The sequence below is a fragment of the Sus scrofa genome, chromosome 14, assembly GCF_000003025.6.
Source record: "Sus scrofa isolate TJ Tabasco breed Duroc chromosome 14, Sscrofa11.1, whole genome shotgun sequence".
NCBI lineage: Eukaryota > Metazoa > Chordata > Mammalia > Artiodactyla > Suidae > Sus > Sus scrofa.
This window is the reverse complement of record NC_010456.5, coordinates 49158541-49175709: the sequence shown is the minus strand read 5'-3', so window position 1 is coordinate 49175709 and position 17169 is coordinate 49158541. Positions and strand designations below refer to the sequence as shown.

Below are 17169 nucleotides of genomic sequence, written 5' to 3'. Positions count from 1 at the left end.
GTGTGGCAGAGGGGTGCTCCTAGAGTCCGAGCTGGATGATTGTGTCCAGGGGAGCTCAACATGGGTGCAGTCCTGGTGGAGCTGCTGCAGAGAAGCCAGGCATCCACTGCCCTGCCCCAGCCTCCACCAGGCCCACACTGTGCCCTTTCCCCTCTGTACCACCTGGCTGGTGGCCCAGAGGGGCCCCTGCTCCCCCTGCGCGATGCCACAGGGTGAAGGGTTGTGCGTCCTCAGCTTCAAAGCTACTAGCAGTAGCCCCCCTCCCAGACTTAGCAAAGCCCCCATCTGTACAGATCCCCTCCCCGAAGGGCTGCCCTCCACCAACTCCAGCACCCTCTCCTTTTGCCGTCCAGCTAATTTCTCCCAGCTCACAGCTAACTCGCATAGTCCGTGGACCTCTCCTGGTCATCAGGCAGCAGAGGGAGGTGGGTCAGACGGTGCAAACACCCCTTTCCTCGCCCTAGCCTTGTGTCCCAGAGGGAGGGGACTTCCAAGGCCCAGGGAGCTGGGCCCTGAGGGATCAGGCGGACTGTCAGGTCAGCAGAGAGATCAGCTGGTCAGAGGAAGAACAGGGTGGAGGGGCATCCCGGGAGGCCCTCTCTCCTCCTTGAACACATCAGGGCAAGGACAGGGTCCTTGTATTTCCCTCTCATGTATATTCTGAAGTTCCAGATGCTCAGGGAGAGGTTACTGCTCTTTTCAGTTGGCATTTAAGTGCAAAATAAGTCTTGGGGTTTTAAGTCACAGGCTCTTTCTTCTTATCAAAAGCCCCTTTGGGTTTTTGCTATTTGGAAAGGCCTGAAGGGGATGGCCTCAAGGGCTGGGGGAGCGAGAGCCAAGCCTGTGTATCTGAGTGCTTCCTACCTGCACAGGTGTGCCTGTCTGCATTCCTCCCTCAGAGCTCTGTGCCTGGTCCTGGGTTTGAGTAGGTGATGTGGGAGTGGCTCTGTGCCCCCACCCCCGTGGTCTCCTTCCTGGCCATCCGGGTGCAGAGCTGGGTGAGGACCCAGGTCCCAGGAGGCACTGGTCCCCTGTGTTACTCCTGGGGAGGATGGTGCCACTGTTCCCTGACCTTGGGCATCTTTTCTCATCTTTAAAATGGGTCATCACTGACACCCTGCTGCAGCGGTGAGGGTGAAATAAGATAATTGGTAAGGAGCCTCATGCAGTATGAACAAACTTCCCTGACTGCTACTTGGTGTCCCCTACCCCCGCTCTCTTGGAGATGCCTCTAACCACACAAGTCAGCCAGTGGTGACTTACTGGTAGGGGGAGTCGGCACCTCTGGGCTCTCCTGGCACCCCCTCAGCTCTGTGGGGATGACTCTGACCCTGGCGGAGGCGTCTGTAGGGTGTGAGGGGTTCAGGTGATGGTGCAGCCTGGGTCAGCACCACCTACCCCCACACACCTGAGCCCCTCGGGGGCATGGGCCTTGCAGCTTCTTTTCTCTCTTGGGGTTGTTTTATTCTTGACGTTCACTTCCAAATGGTTTTTCCTAAATGTGTGGAGGTGGGAGACAGAAAGGAACCTGAGTGTGGAAGGTGCCCCCACTGTCTCCACCGCCCCATCAGATGGCACAGAGCACTCAACCAGGCTTGGCTCATTCAGGGTATTTTATTTTCTTAAAGTAGACAATCTCAGACTTTCGGACAATCGCCAGCTCCTCTGTCCCTCTCAACACTTTTTTAAAGTCCTTGGCTGTGACTCCGCACTGACCTCAGGCTCACCGTACCGAACGCAGGCAGAAAGGAGATCTGGTCAGGGCTCTGGTGGTGCCTTTGTATTTACATACGGTTCGGCCAAGGTCCTGGGCAGGAAGGGCCTCCCTCAGGCTACGAGGCAGCCGAGCCTTCACAGGAGTCTCAGCTGCTCTTGGGGGGCAGGCCGGCAGGCCATCTCTCACCTCCCTTTCCTCCACTTGCAGAAAAGCCCCCGATAATTCACTCTTTAAATACCAAGACGTTGAGCTACTGTCCATCCGCTCCTGGGTGAAGGGCCTTCTTTAAATACGTCATGTTTGTTTTCCAAAATAAAAACGAAGCGGAAACCTCACCAGTAACAAGAGGACGCTGCACGAGCTTATATACAACACTGCCCCCAAGGCTGCCACCGGGCGCAGGGGGACAGACGCGTCCAGGTTAACAACTTTTACACTCAGCAAGCCAGACACAAAAAGGACCACCTGAAAAAAAAAATATGTTTTGAAAATCTGCCTTTAAAAAAGAATACTCAACTGCATTTGAAATTTTCTGTATTTCTGCGAAACACCACGAGATTTGGCCAAAAAAAAGGACGTGAGAAGAGAAAAACCAGATTTCGGTTTATAAAACGTCCGACTCATAGAAGAAAAGCTGGCACCCAGCTGGCCTGGTCTGAGACAAGTCGTGCCACTCGCGTCACCGTGTGGGGTTTGGCTGCATATTCCGAAGCGGTTTAAAAAGAGCTGTGAGTGGCTGCAGGGCTGGTCAATGCCGTGGCCGGCTGGCCTCCCCATCCCAGCGTGCATGGGGGCTGAGCGGCCCTTGCTCTGGTTCTTCTCCCGGGGAGCCGGCTGCCCCTCCCCATGGTCCCTCGTGAACCCCCATGCAGAGCAGGGCCACCTCGGGAAGGCAAGGGGACAGGGCAGGAGGGCTTGGAGTGGACTTGGTGACGGCTCCTCAAGTCTTCAGGGGGCCTCAGAGTGTGTGTTTGTGTGTGTGCGTGTCTACCTACCTACAATCTACCCATGTATACTCATGTTTGCGGAAACGCGGGGGCCGAGGAGGCGGGGCAGGGGGACCCTCTCCAGGCCCCTTTTTCTGCCCCTGGGCTGGGCTGGTCTCCCGAGTGCGGGTGGGGGTGTGTCACCCCGGTTTCGCCACAGCTGAGGGCCGGCACCTCAGCAGAGGCCGATGTACTTGAGGTTGTTCTGGATGATGACGTCGGTCACGGCGTCGAACACGAACTGGATGTTACTGGTGTCGGTGGCGCAGGTGAAGTGGGAGTAAATCTCCTTGGTCTCCTTGTTGCGGTTCAGGTCTTCGAACTGCCGCTGGATGTAGACGGCAGCCTCCTCGTAGGTGTTCTGGCCGCCGTACTCAGGGAAGCACACGGTGAGCGGGATGCGCCGGATCTTCTGTGCCAGCAGGTCCTTCTTGTTGAGGAAGAGGATGAGTGAGGTGCTGACAAACCAGTTGTTGTTGCAGATGGAGTCAAAGAGGCGCAGGCTCTCAGCCATCCGGCTCTGCAGGGGTGGGGTGGGGGGTGAGCAAGGCGGGTCAGGCCCTGCGGGGCGGGGGAGGCCCGAGAGCACCCTCCCCCCTGAGCCCCCTGCCCCCTCCACCTCCCTTTGAGCATCCTAAATGTGCTGTGGAGCCTGGGGGTTTAATTTTAAGGAACCTGGGGCCTGCGTCTGACCCCCACACACATCTGACCATCCTATTTCTTTCTCTCTTTTTTTTTTTGTTGTTGTTATTGTTGCTATTTCTTGGGCCGCTCCCGCAGCATATGGAGGTTCCCAGGCTAGGGGTTGAATCAGAGCTGTAGCCACCAGCCTACGCCAGAGCCACAGCAACGCGGGGTCAGAGCCGCGTCTGCAACCTACACCACAGCTCACGGCAACGCCTGACCATCCTATTTCTAAAGGGACTCCTGCTTCTGGTGAAAGCTGTCCCATGTTTTAAGAAAAAGCGAACAAGCGAGCATCCCAAGTGTGGGATCAGTTAGATCTAAGGGATTGGACTGGGGGCCTTCCTGACTGGATCGCTGGGGATGGTAACAGCAGGGACACTGGCTGGGGCTGATGGGATAGACATGGGACAGTGGCCTGCTCGATCCTCACACCCTCCTGCCCTCATTGTGCAGGTGAATAAACCAAGGCTTGGAGGGACAAGAAATATACTCCAGGTCCCATGGCCTGGAACTCCAGGTAGACAGGCAGTGCTGCTGGCCCCAGCGTGGGGAGAGCTGAAGCCCTGCTCTCCCCAGAGCCCCCGCCTTTTCTGAGGTCCACATCTGACAGCATCAGTGCTGAGAAGGGAACAAATGTCCAGAGGCACCTGTTGAATCCCATCCCCACCCCACCAGCAGAGAAACTGCCCTGGGGTCCTGCGTTCCACCTGGGAGGTCACGTTTCCCAAACCTGTCTCGTGCCTTCTTTGGAATGAGCTCCAGAATAACACAAGCTCTGAACAGTGGGTAGTCTCAGATCACAGGTCTGGGGCAGGGGGCTTTCTGCTGAGAGAAACAGAATGCGGGGAGGAGCCTGTTCCAAATGCCATCAGTGGTGGCCCAGGAATGCTGCCCTCTACTGGGGAGTAATTAGCTCCGGGGATTCCTGGAAGCCACCTGATAAGGGCTAGCAGCTGTCACATCTCACGGGAATGGTGTCATAATCGAAGGCTGTGCTTCTGACCCCAAATTTCACATCCGATAAATATGTGGCCATTAGCACATATTCATTAATCCGCTGGGCACTTGCTGGGCAGGCTCTGAGGCCACCGGCAGGGCCTAGCTCTCCGGCAGGTGATGGAGCCCCAGAGACGGGAGGTCTGGGGCTGTGGGAACAGAGGCCAGTGGCTGGGCTGGGCCCTGGTTGTGGAGAGGGGAGCAAGGGTGGGTAGGCAAACATGGAGTGGGGCTAAGCAAAGGTCCTGGGGTGGGCATCTGGGCAGGCACTGGGCCTGGCTATCAGAGCCCTGCTGGGTCACTGGGGGTGAGAGCTGGGTGGCTTCTGCTATAATGGTGCACACAGGGCTCTGCTGGTTGGTCCCCCAGGGTGTGTGTGTGTATGGAAAAGCTCAGCTGCCCTGACCTGCTTGGAGAAGGCCCCATGGCCCATCGTACCCCAGGCTGATTTCAGACACCAGGGGCCAGCTCCTCTGCACTACGGGCACCCCTCCCTTTACCAGGCAGTGGAGGGCAGATGAGGCCAGCAGGACAGGCAGTGCTGTATGGCCTGGTCAGGACAGACAGGTGTCCCTTGTGTCTGGCCCTTGCCCGTGGCTCCTCTTCCTTTGCAGGCAGTCAGGGCTCAGGTTTCCTGACCCCCTCCCCGTTCCTTAGGACAAACCTTAGGGAACTACATGGGCCACCACTTAGGCAGGCAGGGTTCAGGGAGCCCATGGGAGGCACTGACAAACACAGGACCTTGAGAGCTCTCTCTCAATACCCACTGGTGTGTGGGCACAGGGGGTGCTGCACCCTGGGGACCCACTGTAGAGGAGAGGAGCCAGCCCAGGAGGAACTAGGTGGGTGGGGGGAGCCCGTGCCACCACCGCTGTGTGTGCTCCCGCAGGCTAGCACTGCCAGGTGGGCCAAGTAGCATCCTGACACCCAAGTCACAAATCACTGAGAGGAGTGTGCTATTCTGGGCTATAACTGCAAACCTTGTGAAACACACACGAGTGTGAGTATGGGGCTAGGGGGAAGACGCTGGGCAGCCCCTCTCCCTGTTCTGCTCCTTCCTGGCCTCAGTCATCTGGTGCACCCTGGTGCCAAGATGAGGCAGGTATATGGCCTGGGGGCCAGCTGTGGCTGCATTCTCCCCGACCCCTCCCTGGCATCTAGTTCTCCTGCCTCTACCCACCTGGCACACAGAGCCAGACACCACCCTTGTGGGCCCTGGGGTGAATGAAGCTGGGGCAGTATTGCAGCCATCAGACTCTGCTTGTGGCCAGCACATCTTGTCCTGCCACAACTTCCATCAGCCCACACAAACATCCTCTCCCTGCAGGAGGGAGGCTGCCCACCTCACATGGGGCCTGGGGAGGGCCCACGTCTACACCAACTGCAGCGCTTTTCTGGCAGGATGTCCTCCTACCCCCAGCTCAGGAGCGCTTCTCCCGGGAGGAAACGCCTCACCTGTGCCTACTATGATGCCAACCCAGAGCCCTGTCCCGACCCCCCAACCCCCCGCAACAGATCTCTCCCTCAGGGCTGCTCACAGCGACATACTCTTGTACGTGGACTGCCGCCAGTGGTGCAGTGGTGGGGAGGAGGCAGGGACCAGTGACTTGTAATAGCACACATCAGACCCTGGGAGGCAGCTGGATGGGTGTGGTCCCCAGGGTGGTGTAGAAGTCATTTCTCAGCCACTTGCAAAGAGAAAGCTCCTGCTTGGACAGGTCCAAATACTTTCACCACCACCTAATGGGTGGACTTTCTCCTGGGGGCGCTGGAGCTGGTGACCTATCCCTCAGGGCTTCTAACTTGCAGGCCAGAGACAGAGGCCTCCACACCGTGTGCAACTGCCTTGCCATGGCACCCATGGTGGCCTGGACCAGACTAGCTCTTGGAACATCCCGAGGAGGCGGGGGACTTGGGGAACAGGGGCAGGAAGGGGAGCCTTGGCCCCTCAGTCCTGATCCTCCATGGAGGCTCTCCTGGAGCCCCTGTTAAGGGCACGGCCTCGGGGCCTGGGGTCCACTCTCACCAGCTGGCCTCACCATGCCTCGGACAGTCATGTCTCTCTCGGCCCCAGAGTCCTGGTCTCTAAAACAGGCAGTCATGGTCCTTGGCACCAGGACAGCTATGGGAGCAGCGCAGGTACTGGGGCGAGAGGAACCAGGTCTTTAGGGCCTTGTCCTGCAACTGATACCCCAGTGAGACCCTGCGCTCTGCTCACTGCCCATGCCTTGGACCTCTTGTCCAAGACCTGTCTTCCTCCACCACCCCCCTGCCCCGTGAAGGACCTTTGTGGGGTGCAACACAGAGGTGGGGGGCTGGACCCTGGGGACCCAGCTCAGCCGCATCCCAGGCTCCCAGCCAGCAGCACCTCCCTGCTGGCTGCCAGCTTGGCCTGCTTCCTTTCCTCTGGGGTCTCCGTAACTGCTCGGCCTGCAGACCTAATGTTTGGCCCCTCCCACTTACCGCTGCAGGGGCACAGGATGGCCATAAGTGCTAGGCGAGCATCCAATTCCCTGATCTCACAGGCCAGGTGGGCTGTCTTTGGTTTCCTTGTGTGCCATCTGGGGGGTGGGGGAGGGAACGGCTGGTTTCCAGAGCTGGACCTGACTGTGGACACCCAAGTTCAGCCCTGCCCTTTACAGACAAGGAGCAGGGCCTTCTAACAGGCAGAGGGGGTCATCCAAACACTGCCTGCCCGACCCCTCCCAGTGTCTCTGTCCCCTGGTGGCTCAAGAGCACACAGGCCTGAGGGAGGGGGTCCCTCTCAGTGAATTCTGTGGTTTCTGGGGAGGGGGTGGCAGGGGATCAGGGTAAGGGAGCTGGGTACCGCCCCCTAGGCTGCCAGCTGCCTGAGGCCCATCTCAGCCTCCAGCCTTCCCTCCTCCTTGGTGATGGCCTCCTGTGTGGCATGTTTGCAGTTTGACAAGCCCTAGCCACCGCATGGGGCTGATGGATGGGAAATGGAGCTCAGGCCTCAGAGCCCCAGGTGCCAGGTGCCCAGAGGGCAGCTTCCTTCCCATCCTCTCCCACAGGTGTTGTTAGGTCACAGATCCTGGTGAGCAGACTCCCTGGGGACCAAGCCCAGGTGGGAGGGAGACATGCACCCTCTCTTTCTTCCCACATCTCTTGGCTGAGCTCTGTGGACAAAATCTACCCTTGAGGGGGAGCCTGCCAGCCCTGAACGACTGGGGACCTCACCCCACCCGTGCTACTCCGGGCAAGATGCTTGTTTCTTGGTGCCTTGGCCCCAATACCAGCCTTACAAGGGGTGTGGCTTTTACTGGAAAAAACGCATGAGGAGTGGCCCTCTGATTTTTCATGAGTCCAGGGCCCCTGGCTGCAGGGTGGGTGGAGCCACAAGTACACTGCAGCATCTGTCCAGGTGCACCTGGCTGGATACAGGCCCTTGCCAACCTCGTGCCTTGCTGTCATCATGCAGGATGCACCCACCTGCCTGTGGGGACCCCAGCACCTCCTCCCATTCCGAGAGCCCCTCCAGTTGCCTTGGTTTCCATTGCAGCTCTCCTAGACAGACCTCCCAGGACACTGTTCAGTGCACCCGTGTCTCTCGTGGATACACCAGAAGAGGTGGTGACAGCACAGTGCAGTATATGGCTGGGAATGCCCTGTCTCCCTGACCACTTTCCCCACCAGGCCTCACTCCAGAGAGCCCCACGCAGGGCTCGCTGTGGGCATAGCACAGGGTAAGGCCAGTTGGCCCACCCAGGGGTCCCCAGAGCCTCCAGCCTGAGTCCTCATAAAGTGCAGGTGATGTCTGAGCCCCTATACTGGGTACCAGTGACCACAGCAGCCATCACGTTGTCCCTTGGAGATAAAAGGGGAGGCTTCCTGGAGTGGGGGGAGGCCAGAGGCCTGGAGCCAAAAGAGGCAGGCCAGTGGGCAGAGAGGATGCAGTGAGGTTAAGGACTTGGGATCAGTTGGCTACTTGAGGGTGGAATGGGGGAGGGAGGGTGGGGACTGGGACTCAGTTTCCTCATCTTTAAGCTGAGTTCTCAGTTCTGTTTCAGTCTGGGAAACCCAGGTCTGCCTGTTGTAGAGCCTGGAGTGTTTGTTCTTGGGAACTGTGAATTTAGCTCTTCATGCTGGAAGCAGAGCTAGGGGGTTGGGCTATGGGCATGAATGCCCTCCATTCTCCACGATGGTGCCAGCCCCAGGGCTGCCCATCCTGCAGCCCAGCCACCAGGCCTGGCCCAGGCAACAGTGCCAGGCTCTGAGGGCACAGAGGGCAGGACTGGGCAGCAAAGCTGCCTGGTAGCACCCCGGCTGGATGGGCCGAGGGGGAGGGTCCAGTTGGGGCTGGACATCAAACTGGCATCTTCACAGCCAAGCCTTCGGTCCCTCTGGAGTGGTGCAGCTTGCACGGCACGGGGGTGCTGCTGATTCAGTGAGTGGCATATCCCAGGGGGCAGTTTGGGGTCCATCCTCAGTGTGGCGCTGCCCACCCTCCCCCTCCACTGCCTGGAGTCCTGTGCTCCTGGCCAGGGGGGCAGGAGGGGCCCCCAAGACCTCCCTGCCATGAGAAGTCTGGGCTGACATACCCAAACTTCTTCAGTGGGGAGAGGGGTGGGAACCTGCATCAGATGCACCTGCAGAGGTGGAAAGGTGTGAAGACAGGCTTGTGCCTCCAGAATAAGACCATTCCAAGGCTGGCCCTAGTCACTCAGGGAAACAGCTTATTCTTTGTCTCCAAAGACATGGGGACCAGTCTTCAGAGTGAAGGGGGGGTGTATGCCTTTTTCTTCATGCAAAGCTGCATATAAATCTAGTGAGGACTGGGGGTATTTGGGGGACTCTGGGAGTGGCTGCAGAAAGCAGGTGAGGGCTGTACTTGGGGGGCCTCTGGCCCCAGGCTCTGTGGGAAGGCTCCTGGGCAAGGCCCAGCATGCTGGCTTCCAGGTGGCTTGAAGTCCTATGCTCCCCGCCCATCCACGGGGGTCCTCGTCCTTCTGGAGCTCACTTCCCTTTTGGGTTCCAGCTTGTCCCGGGTTGGGGCGGGGCTCAGAGGTAAAAGGCCCTGGTCTGTGTCTGCCCTCAGGCAGAGGGGTGTGGGCAGGAGGGCTCCCTGGGAAGAGGGAGGAGGTGGCAAGAAGCAGAGCCAGAGCTGCAGACTGGGTTGGAGGCTGCCCGCAGGGGAGGATGGAAGGGAGGATTTGCCGGGGGGCAGGGTGGGGGCGGACCTAGGGAGGCAGTGAGGAGGGCAGGCGCTGTTGAGAGCAGGGGAAAGTGTGGAGTCTGGGGGTTGGAGGATGCTGAGGCCAGCAGAGCCTTATATGCTGCTGTCACAAAGATGCTGTCCAGTCAGTGTGAGGATGCTGAGCTTTCCTTCCAGAGGCGTTACTGCCGCAGTGGGGAACTCTGGCTCAGAACTGTCCAATCTGGGCCTTCCTGGTCGTTGGCCCTTCACTTCCTCTGAGAAGCCTCTCTCAACAGCCCCCCTCAACAGCCCCCTCCCACCTCCGGGCTCCACCACACCCCACACAGACATTGCGGCAGCAACTGGGTTTGGCTCCCAGCACCTGAGACCTCCTTGGGTCTCACTCTGCTGCTGGATTGTCTCATGCTGGCCTCCTGGCCTGGCCAGGCCTGGAGACTTGCGACCATAGCCCCTGATCAGTGGCCGGCTGGCTGTGCCGCAGGGCAGTCTCTCTCTTGGGCCTGAGCGGGGAGGCCATGGCGCACTTGTGGGTCCTCAAGGAGCTCTTGATGCGTATGGAGGCAACAGTAGGAGACAGAGATGGGCAGACAAATAGCAGGCAGCCAGGCAGTAAGGCTCTGCCTTCCTGGCAGAGGCCCAGTGCTGAGCCGGTGCAGATGACTCAGACCTCTGCTCACACCCGCAGGGATGGGGATGGGGTGCTCAGTCCTCCCCAGGCAGCCCCAGCTCCCTGCTGTCACCAAAATCTGTGTTTCTCCACCCTCACCCCCGATATTGGGTCCCTTGTTGGGAGTGTTTGCAGGTGGGCAGGGCCTGTGTGCTCAGCTCTCCCAGGCCTGGATGGAGTCGTTACAGCGTCGTACATACAAAACACAGATGTGGTCGTGGTCTGGGGACGTGCGGGCCAGAAGGCCTCAGAGTTGCCCTCTGCTTGCCGGGCTCAGAAGCATGCAGCCCCTTGGGCAGTTCCCAACACCAAGAGTGTGACAGCAGCTACCACCCAGGGCAGCTGCTCCCCTCCCTCCACTGAGCTTAGGTTAGTACTCAGACGCTCAGCATGCTGTTTCCATGGCAACTGGGAGGAAGCCTCCACCCTCAGCCTCACATAGCAACATGGATGGTAGGAGACGCTTCATCCTTGAGCTGGGCTAGGCAGCCCTCCACAGAGGGCTTTGGGACTTGCTCTTCCTTGGTATGGATGCTTCCATGATGCCCAGATGTCCAGCTCTCTGCCCATCTCAGAGGAGTGGCTGCGAGGGCTGGCCTCTGCCCCAGGAGCTTCCGACTGCCAGAGCCCCTCGGTGCTCGCTGTCCCCATCCCACTCCTGGCATCAGAACATGGGGAGGTGCTTGGGGACAGAACTAGATGACCCCGTCACTTCCAGACCAACCGGTTAGTGCCCTCCACTTCTTCAGACCTAAGTGCTGGCTGTACTGGACTGGAGAACTGTATTAATGAGGCTAATGGGACCACACAGTGGGTTGGGGTGCGGGGTGTGTGCCACAGCCAACAACGACCCCGGGGGAACTGGCAGTGTGCTGCCCAGGGTCAGTGCACCTGCTCCCCGAGCTTGTGCCCTGGAGCCCACAGAGCTGCACTGCCCTGTTCCTGTGTGAGCCATGGGATAACCAGCCTTGCTATACAGGGACAGTGGCTCACACCCCACACCCCTCCTACCACTTCCCCTCCACCAGGCCCAGCCTCAGGGCTCCTTGGCACCCCTCCCACTTCCAGCCCCTCATGTCCCCAGCCCTCCCAGCACCAGCCCTGAACTCCCACTTTGACCCTTGTCAGATGCATACCCAGCCCAGCCCCAAACTCCCACTTTGACCCTTGTCAGATGCATACCCAGCCCAGCCCCACCTGTCTCCCACATGACTGCCTTCCTCCCTGGCTCACTTCAGCTTTAGGGCCCCCTGGGTGATATAAGTGGGACATGCCAAAAGGGGCAGAAATAGCCCTAGAAGGGGCCCTGAGGCAGCTCCACCCCAGGCCCTGTCTGCTCCACCACCAGGCCCACGTGGTTGCCTCAGCTGGCCTTGGACTTTACCTTACCCAGGAGTTTCAGATCCTGCCAGCCAGGAGACGGCAGTTATTCTGGGCTGTTGTAAAGTGAGTCACAATAGAGATGTGGTCGACAGATAGGAACAGGAGGCTGGAAGCCCTGTGTCCCCACCACTGAGTACCGGCATCTGAGATCCAAACCTGGCCCCCTGCCCCTCCCAGCACTTTCCCTGGACTCCACGCAGCCACTCTCAGATACGCAGGGAGGAGAAAGGGGCAGTCCTGGCAGAAGAGAACTTTATCCCTGGGGTGGGACGCACCTACGCCAGTGACCCAGTAGCATACCAGCCCACAGAGGGCAGGTGGCATGGAGAGAGGGTGCCGTCTGGTTCCTTCTACCAGAAGGGGCAGCACTGTGGGCCTGGGCACAACGCCCCACAGAGGCTAGGGGCTAGGCGTGACATGCAGGGGGCACACAATGGGCCACGGTATCCACCCTGTTGACGCACCTCCAGACACACATGGAGGCCCCTGCCTCTGCTCCATGACTGCCCTGCACATGGCCCTCCAGCAGCTCCAGTCTCAGTGGGTGGCCCTGCACCTTCTGCCTGGCCCTGACTCATCCCTGCCCAGGGCCTTCGCAGGGTTGTCCTTCTCCTGCTTCCGGGAGAGGGAATGGCTCCTGAGGTGGTCGCCGAGCCTCCATGAAGTACCCCAGTCACCACAGCAACCCCTGCTAACATGCTGCAGCTCTGGGCATCATGGCCCTGTTCTCACCACCAGCCATAGCATAGTGCCCAGTGGGGCAGGTGGCCTGCTGGTCTCCACGTCATGGCAGGCAGGGCCAAATGCGAGGGCTGTAGGTGGATGCGAGGGTGAAGCAGCCGTATGTGGGGGCTGTGTTGAGGACACGGGGTGCACCTGCCCTGGGCTGACTCACCGGAAGTCTGACCTGGCTGGTGCAGAGGGCCCCAGCCAGACCCTGACACATGGCTGTCAGCATAGTGGGCTGGGCCTCCTGCCTTGCAGCCCGGTGTAGCCCAGCCCTTCTCACCTCATCTCTGTTGTTCAGCAGAACAATGTGGCAAAACAAGGAAAAGAGGATTTATAAGCAGGTGCTTTTCTGGCTTTAAATGATCAGGCTCAACCCTGATCCCATTGGTGCATGAGGCCTCGGAGTTTATTTGCCTACTTCAAACCTGGGGTTGGAGCATTGTCCCCAGGACCCCAGTCCACTGTGTGTTCCCAGGCACCTAGGCTCCTGCCCCCCAACCCAGCCTCTGTGCCACCTGCAGACAGCAGTCCCCTGGCCTGAGTGGAGATTACAGAGCAGCACAGAGAGATTAGCAACGCAGGCAGCACACCTCGCACCCTCATAGTACCAGGTGTTCACGGGCCTGCAGCTTGCCCCCGGGATGGGGAGGGGGCTCGGCCAAGGCCTGCCGCCTCTGCCCTCCCTCATCACTTCCTCTCTAGGTGGAGGGTGCTGCTCGCTGCAGGCGGATGAGGGCTGCCCATCTCAGTGTGCCCAGCCCTGCAGGCCTTGGGCCCGTGACAGATGGGGCTCCTCTGGGGTGGGGCTGTGTTCTCACGGGTCCAGACGTCAAGACTGTCCCCTGCCCCCCTATCCGGTGACAATTGTGATGCTCATAGTAACAGTACTGGCCAGGCCTGCCACTTCAAACATCAAGGGCTGTTTAAACAAGATAACAGCCTGCTTCACTCAGCCCATAATGGCCTGAAACCTATCCTGAAGCTGCCAGAAACAGTGGAAGCTCATGTGATTCAGCCTAAAGCCACCTGGCTTGATGCTTCCGCCTCATTCATGCCCACCCTCCCCAGGAGGCTTGTGCTGGTTCCTGGTTTCCCCAGGAGTACAGCTCAGAGGAAGCTGGGGGACCCAGAGTGGCAGTAAGTGTGGCAGCCTCCCAGCAGCCCCAGACCCCTGGCGGGGGACAACCAGGCTCCTCCCAGGGGCCGAAGGTCCAGGTGGCAGAGGGTCCGGCTGTGGCTGGTGGGGCCCAGCCTCCTGCCTCTGCCCTGCCCTCCCACCTGGACACCGGCCCCTGGAGAGAAGCGACCGTGGCCTGGGTCCCATCTCCCTTTAACTGACCCTGTGGATGACAACAACACACAGCCACCCTGAGTTCACACTGGCCTTCTGGGTGCCCTGATTCTTTGGGAGCTGGGCAAGGGACCAAGTGGCCATATAATGACCCTGGGGCCACACAGGCAGGTCAGTGCCTCACCCCAGGACCCCAGCATGAGGTGGAGGCAGCCATGCACCCAGAACTCTCAGGTTCTGGGTGGGAGATTTGCCCACGTGACTGGGCTGTCCCCCAGGAGTCAGTGTAGCTGGCCCCCCTCCCCCCAAACACACGTATCACTCTTTTGCTCTCTGCTCCCACTAAACCTCAGTATCAATGACCGGCAGGATCTTAAGAGTCAGAAAGGATCATTCCCAATCCCACAAGTATCTGGCAGAGCCCCAGGCAAATGCCTGGGGAGCAGTGGGCACCTCTTAACTTCAGCAGGTGACTCCTGGATTCCTAGGGTGACACAGCTCCTGCATCTGCTCCCTAGTCCCCATCTCATGCCCAGGCAGAGAGGGAGGATGGTGGCCTAGGATAAGGTCCAGGCTCTGGGTCTGGGTTCTGCCTGCTCTCACCCGGCCCCCTCCACCCCCCATCTGCCCTGCAGGGAGAACACTGCTCTCAAAACCCCAGTCCTTTTCTACTGCACTGAAAGGAGAACTGCTTCTTATTTGTTTTTGTGTTAAATCTTGTCGCCTTGATCCAAGTCACTGGATCCCCCCCTCACCCCCGCTGTCAGTCACTGACAGGAAATTAGCAAACAGCAGGATGCAGGTGCATGCAGACTGGAAGCTGCCTGGCCCAGCTTGCAGAGCATCACGGCCACTGTGGGAGGGAATGGCAGTGCAAACAGCCCCTCCTGGGACCAGATGGAGGACCCCTTGAGCCCTAATGCCCTTGCCTGACACTGTTCAGCAAGGTGGTGATTCTGGTGCAAAGGCTGGAGAGCCATGGGCAGCCGGTGGCTGGCTCCTGTAGGGACATGAGAAGCTGGTGTGGGGGCATTTCATCCTTAGGAAGTATTTGACTCATTACTGCCCTAACCCTGGCTTCTTCTTCAGGAGGGGCTGGGGGCTGGGCCAGGGCCTTCTTCCAGGGTCTCAGTTCTGTTGAGAAACTGCTTAACATGGTTTAAGGACTTCCACAGGACCCGGGGACCACCGCAGGGCCCTTGAGCCCAGGAGTGCTGCTCCTGGTCTGTCACTGCACAGTTCTGTCCCTGCAGTGGGAGCTGGTACTTTACCTGGCCTGGGGATGCTGTCACTGTGATTGACATACCTCCCACCCTGTTAGTGCTTAGTGGCTGACAGCGTTCTTGTGGCGCTCACCCTGGCCAGCAGTGTCCAGGCCCCTCAGCCCCCTTTCAAGTGAGGCAGGGAGGGAAGGAAGCCAGGCAGGACCCTGATTCTGGTCCCCAAGCCCTCATCTTGATGAGGGAGACACGATGTTCAGCTCAGGTGTCACTGCCTCCTCAGGGTCCCCAAAACCTCACCCCCCCAGCTGTGACCACCCACACCACCCCCAGGACTGTGCCAGCCCATCCTCCAGACTGGCAGTGTGGCAGGACCCCATGCTGAGCCACGGGGTCGCAGTAGCTGTGCCACGGGACAGAACACTGGGCAGGAGCAGGGACAAAGTTAGTACCAGAAGCCAGGCTGGAGACACACAGTGTTCCATCCATGTCCTTCATACCTCTTGGTGACAGGTCTCCAGTCCCCCTGGCCTCCTTGCTGCCCAGAAGAGACCTCCCACCCTTACCAGACCCTGTACTGGACCCTGTACCACTGTGGGCAGGGGTGCGGTGTTGCTGGGATGCCCCAGGAGGCACAGGTACTAAGCCGGGCCCAGTGGTACCACAGCATCTTTGCTCTGAGACCCCAGTGTAAGGTCCCTTGGTCAGGTGAGTCACAAAAGGCCAGTGTGCTAGGTCTGGACATCAGAGGAAGGCATGGTGGCAGATCTGCCCAGCACCTCCCCATCCCAATTCAGTGTGGTCTCTGGCCTTGGTGCTGCCACACCCTCAGAGGCACTTACAGCCTGGCTCTTGGAGGCCTAAGCAGGACCGGGGTGGGCAGGATGGCACCGACAGAACCCCGGGGAACTGGGCTCAGCTCAGCCATGCACAGCTCTATCTTGCCACGGTGGGCTAGCCTCGGCCTTGGGGCTTCGTGCAGGCTCAGCCCATTTGTTGGTCCAGGGGGTGCCTGTGGCTGTCTCTCCTGAGAGGAGAACAAAACGGCAGGAGGGCACTGTGTTCTCTGCAAGCCTGTGGGGTTCCCACAGCCTTCCCAGCCACCCGGACCAGGCAGGGTACCGGGTGTCCTCCTCCATCAGAGTCCAGACCCTGCAAGTGCCAAGCGCAGGTACAGGTAATGGCAAATGTCACCAGAACCATGTCCTGTCCTTGAGCCGCGGGTCTGTCGTCCTGCTTTACAGACAAGGAAGCCTAGACTGGATCCACTCATCCAGCTGAGCCACGCAGGGCTGGCAGCCACATGTGGCCAGGTAATGCTCCCTTTCATTCCCCAGGTCCTGTCCTTGGGCGGATGGGTTTGAAAAGAGGAGCCAGAGGGGATGGGCCTGGTAGCCAGCAGGTGGTGAACCAAGGGCCCAGGTAGGAAGCAGCCCAAGAACCACAGGTTGCCCTAGTTGGCTATTCCAGACAGTTCTCTTTCCCCAGCAGCTGGTAACTGGCTGCAGACTGGTTTCCTGGAGCCTGAGACATGGGCCCAGAGACTGTGGCTTCTGGGGACTGTGGGGCTGGGCCACGCGGCCTGGAGGCTGGGTGCCTCCTCAGTCAGGATGCTGTTGGCCTTCCCAGGGTCACTGAAGTCCAGAAGAGGTGCATAGGGGTGTGGCCAGAGGCTGCCTCAGCGGAAACCTCGGGATATGACGCCCAGGGCCTCTGGGTTACTGTGGTTTATTCATGAAATTAGAGAAAGTATGTGAGCCGAGGAGACGCCAAGCAGGGGGTGAGGAAGACAGTCAGGCTTGCAGGCCAGCCTGAGCTTGCTCTCTGGATCTGAGGACATGAGTTGGGGCGGGGGCAGGGGGCACATGCAGGGGACAGGGCACCTCCTGCTCCAGCCTGGGCACCACCCTCAGGGGACCAGGTTCCCTCGCCCCAGCTGACTGTATTCAGATCTACCAAACTCCAGACTGTCAGAGCCAGTGGGGCCTCCTCCTACCCCCCTGAGACCCGACAGCACAGCAGCCTTTCTCAGTGTTGTTCAGGGCCAGTCCTGGACTCCCTGGGGGTGGAGGGGTGGGGGGGTCACCTCACCCCATGCCTATGCTGGCCACCAAGGGTCCCAAAATCAGCCCAGCCCCCAGTGCTCTCAGCCTCTTCCCTAGAGTCTGTTCTAGATCAGCAGAAAAGTTGTTTTTCAGTTCTCAGATTATAGAAATCCCTTGAAACAATAATAATCTGCATCTTAAAACCCACAGCAGTTCTGATGTGTGCCTAAGGAACAGGGCTAATGCGCTCAGGAAATTAATTACCCCACTGG

General features: G+C 59.3%; 2 protein-coding genes across 4 annotated transcripts in view; one reads left to right on the top strand and one right to left on the bottom strand.

Annotated features, from left to right (window-relative positions):
• Positions 1-17169, top strand: part of RSPH14 (radial spoke head 14 homolog) — a 62224-nt gene that overhangs the window by 10448 nt on the left and 34607 nt on the right. The window lies entirely within an intron of this gene.
• The window catches only part of GNAZ (G protein subunit alpha z), a 42103-nt gene continuing 26529 nt past the window's right edge, over positions 1596-17169 (bottom strand). The window contains exon 3 of one of the 2 annotated variants that reach the window (XM_021072293.1): positions 1596-3223. In XM_021072293.1, the coding sequence (XP_020927952.1) occupies positions 2879-3223 (345 nt within the window). In that variant the 3' untranslated portion in view covers positions 1596-2878. The remainder of the gene's footprint in view (positions 3224-17169) is intronic. The other variant, XM_021072294.1, reaches the window with a different exon arrangement.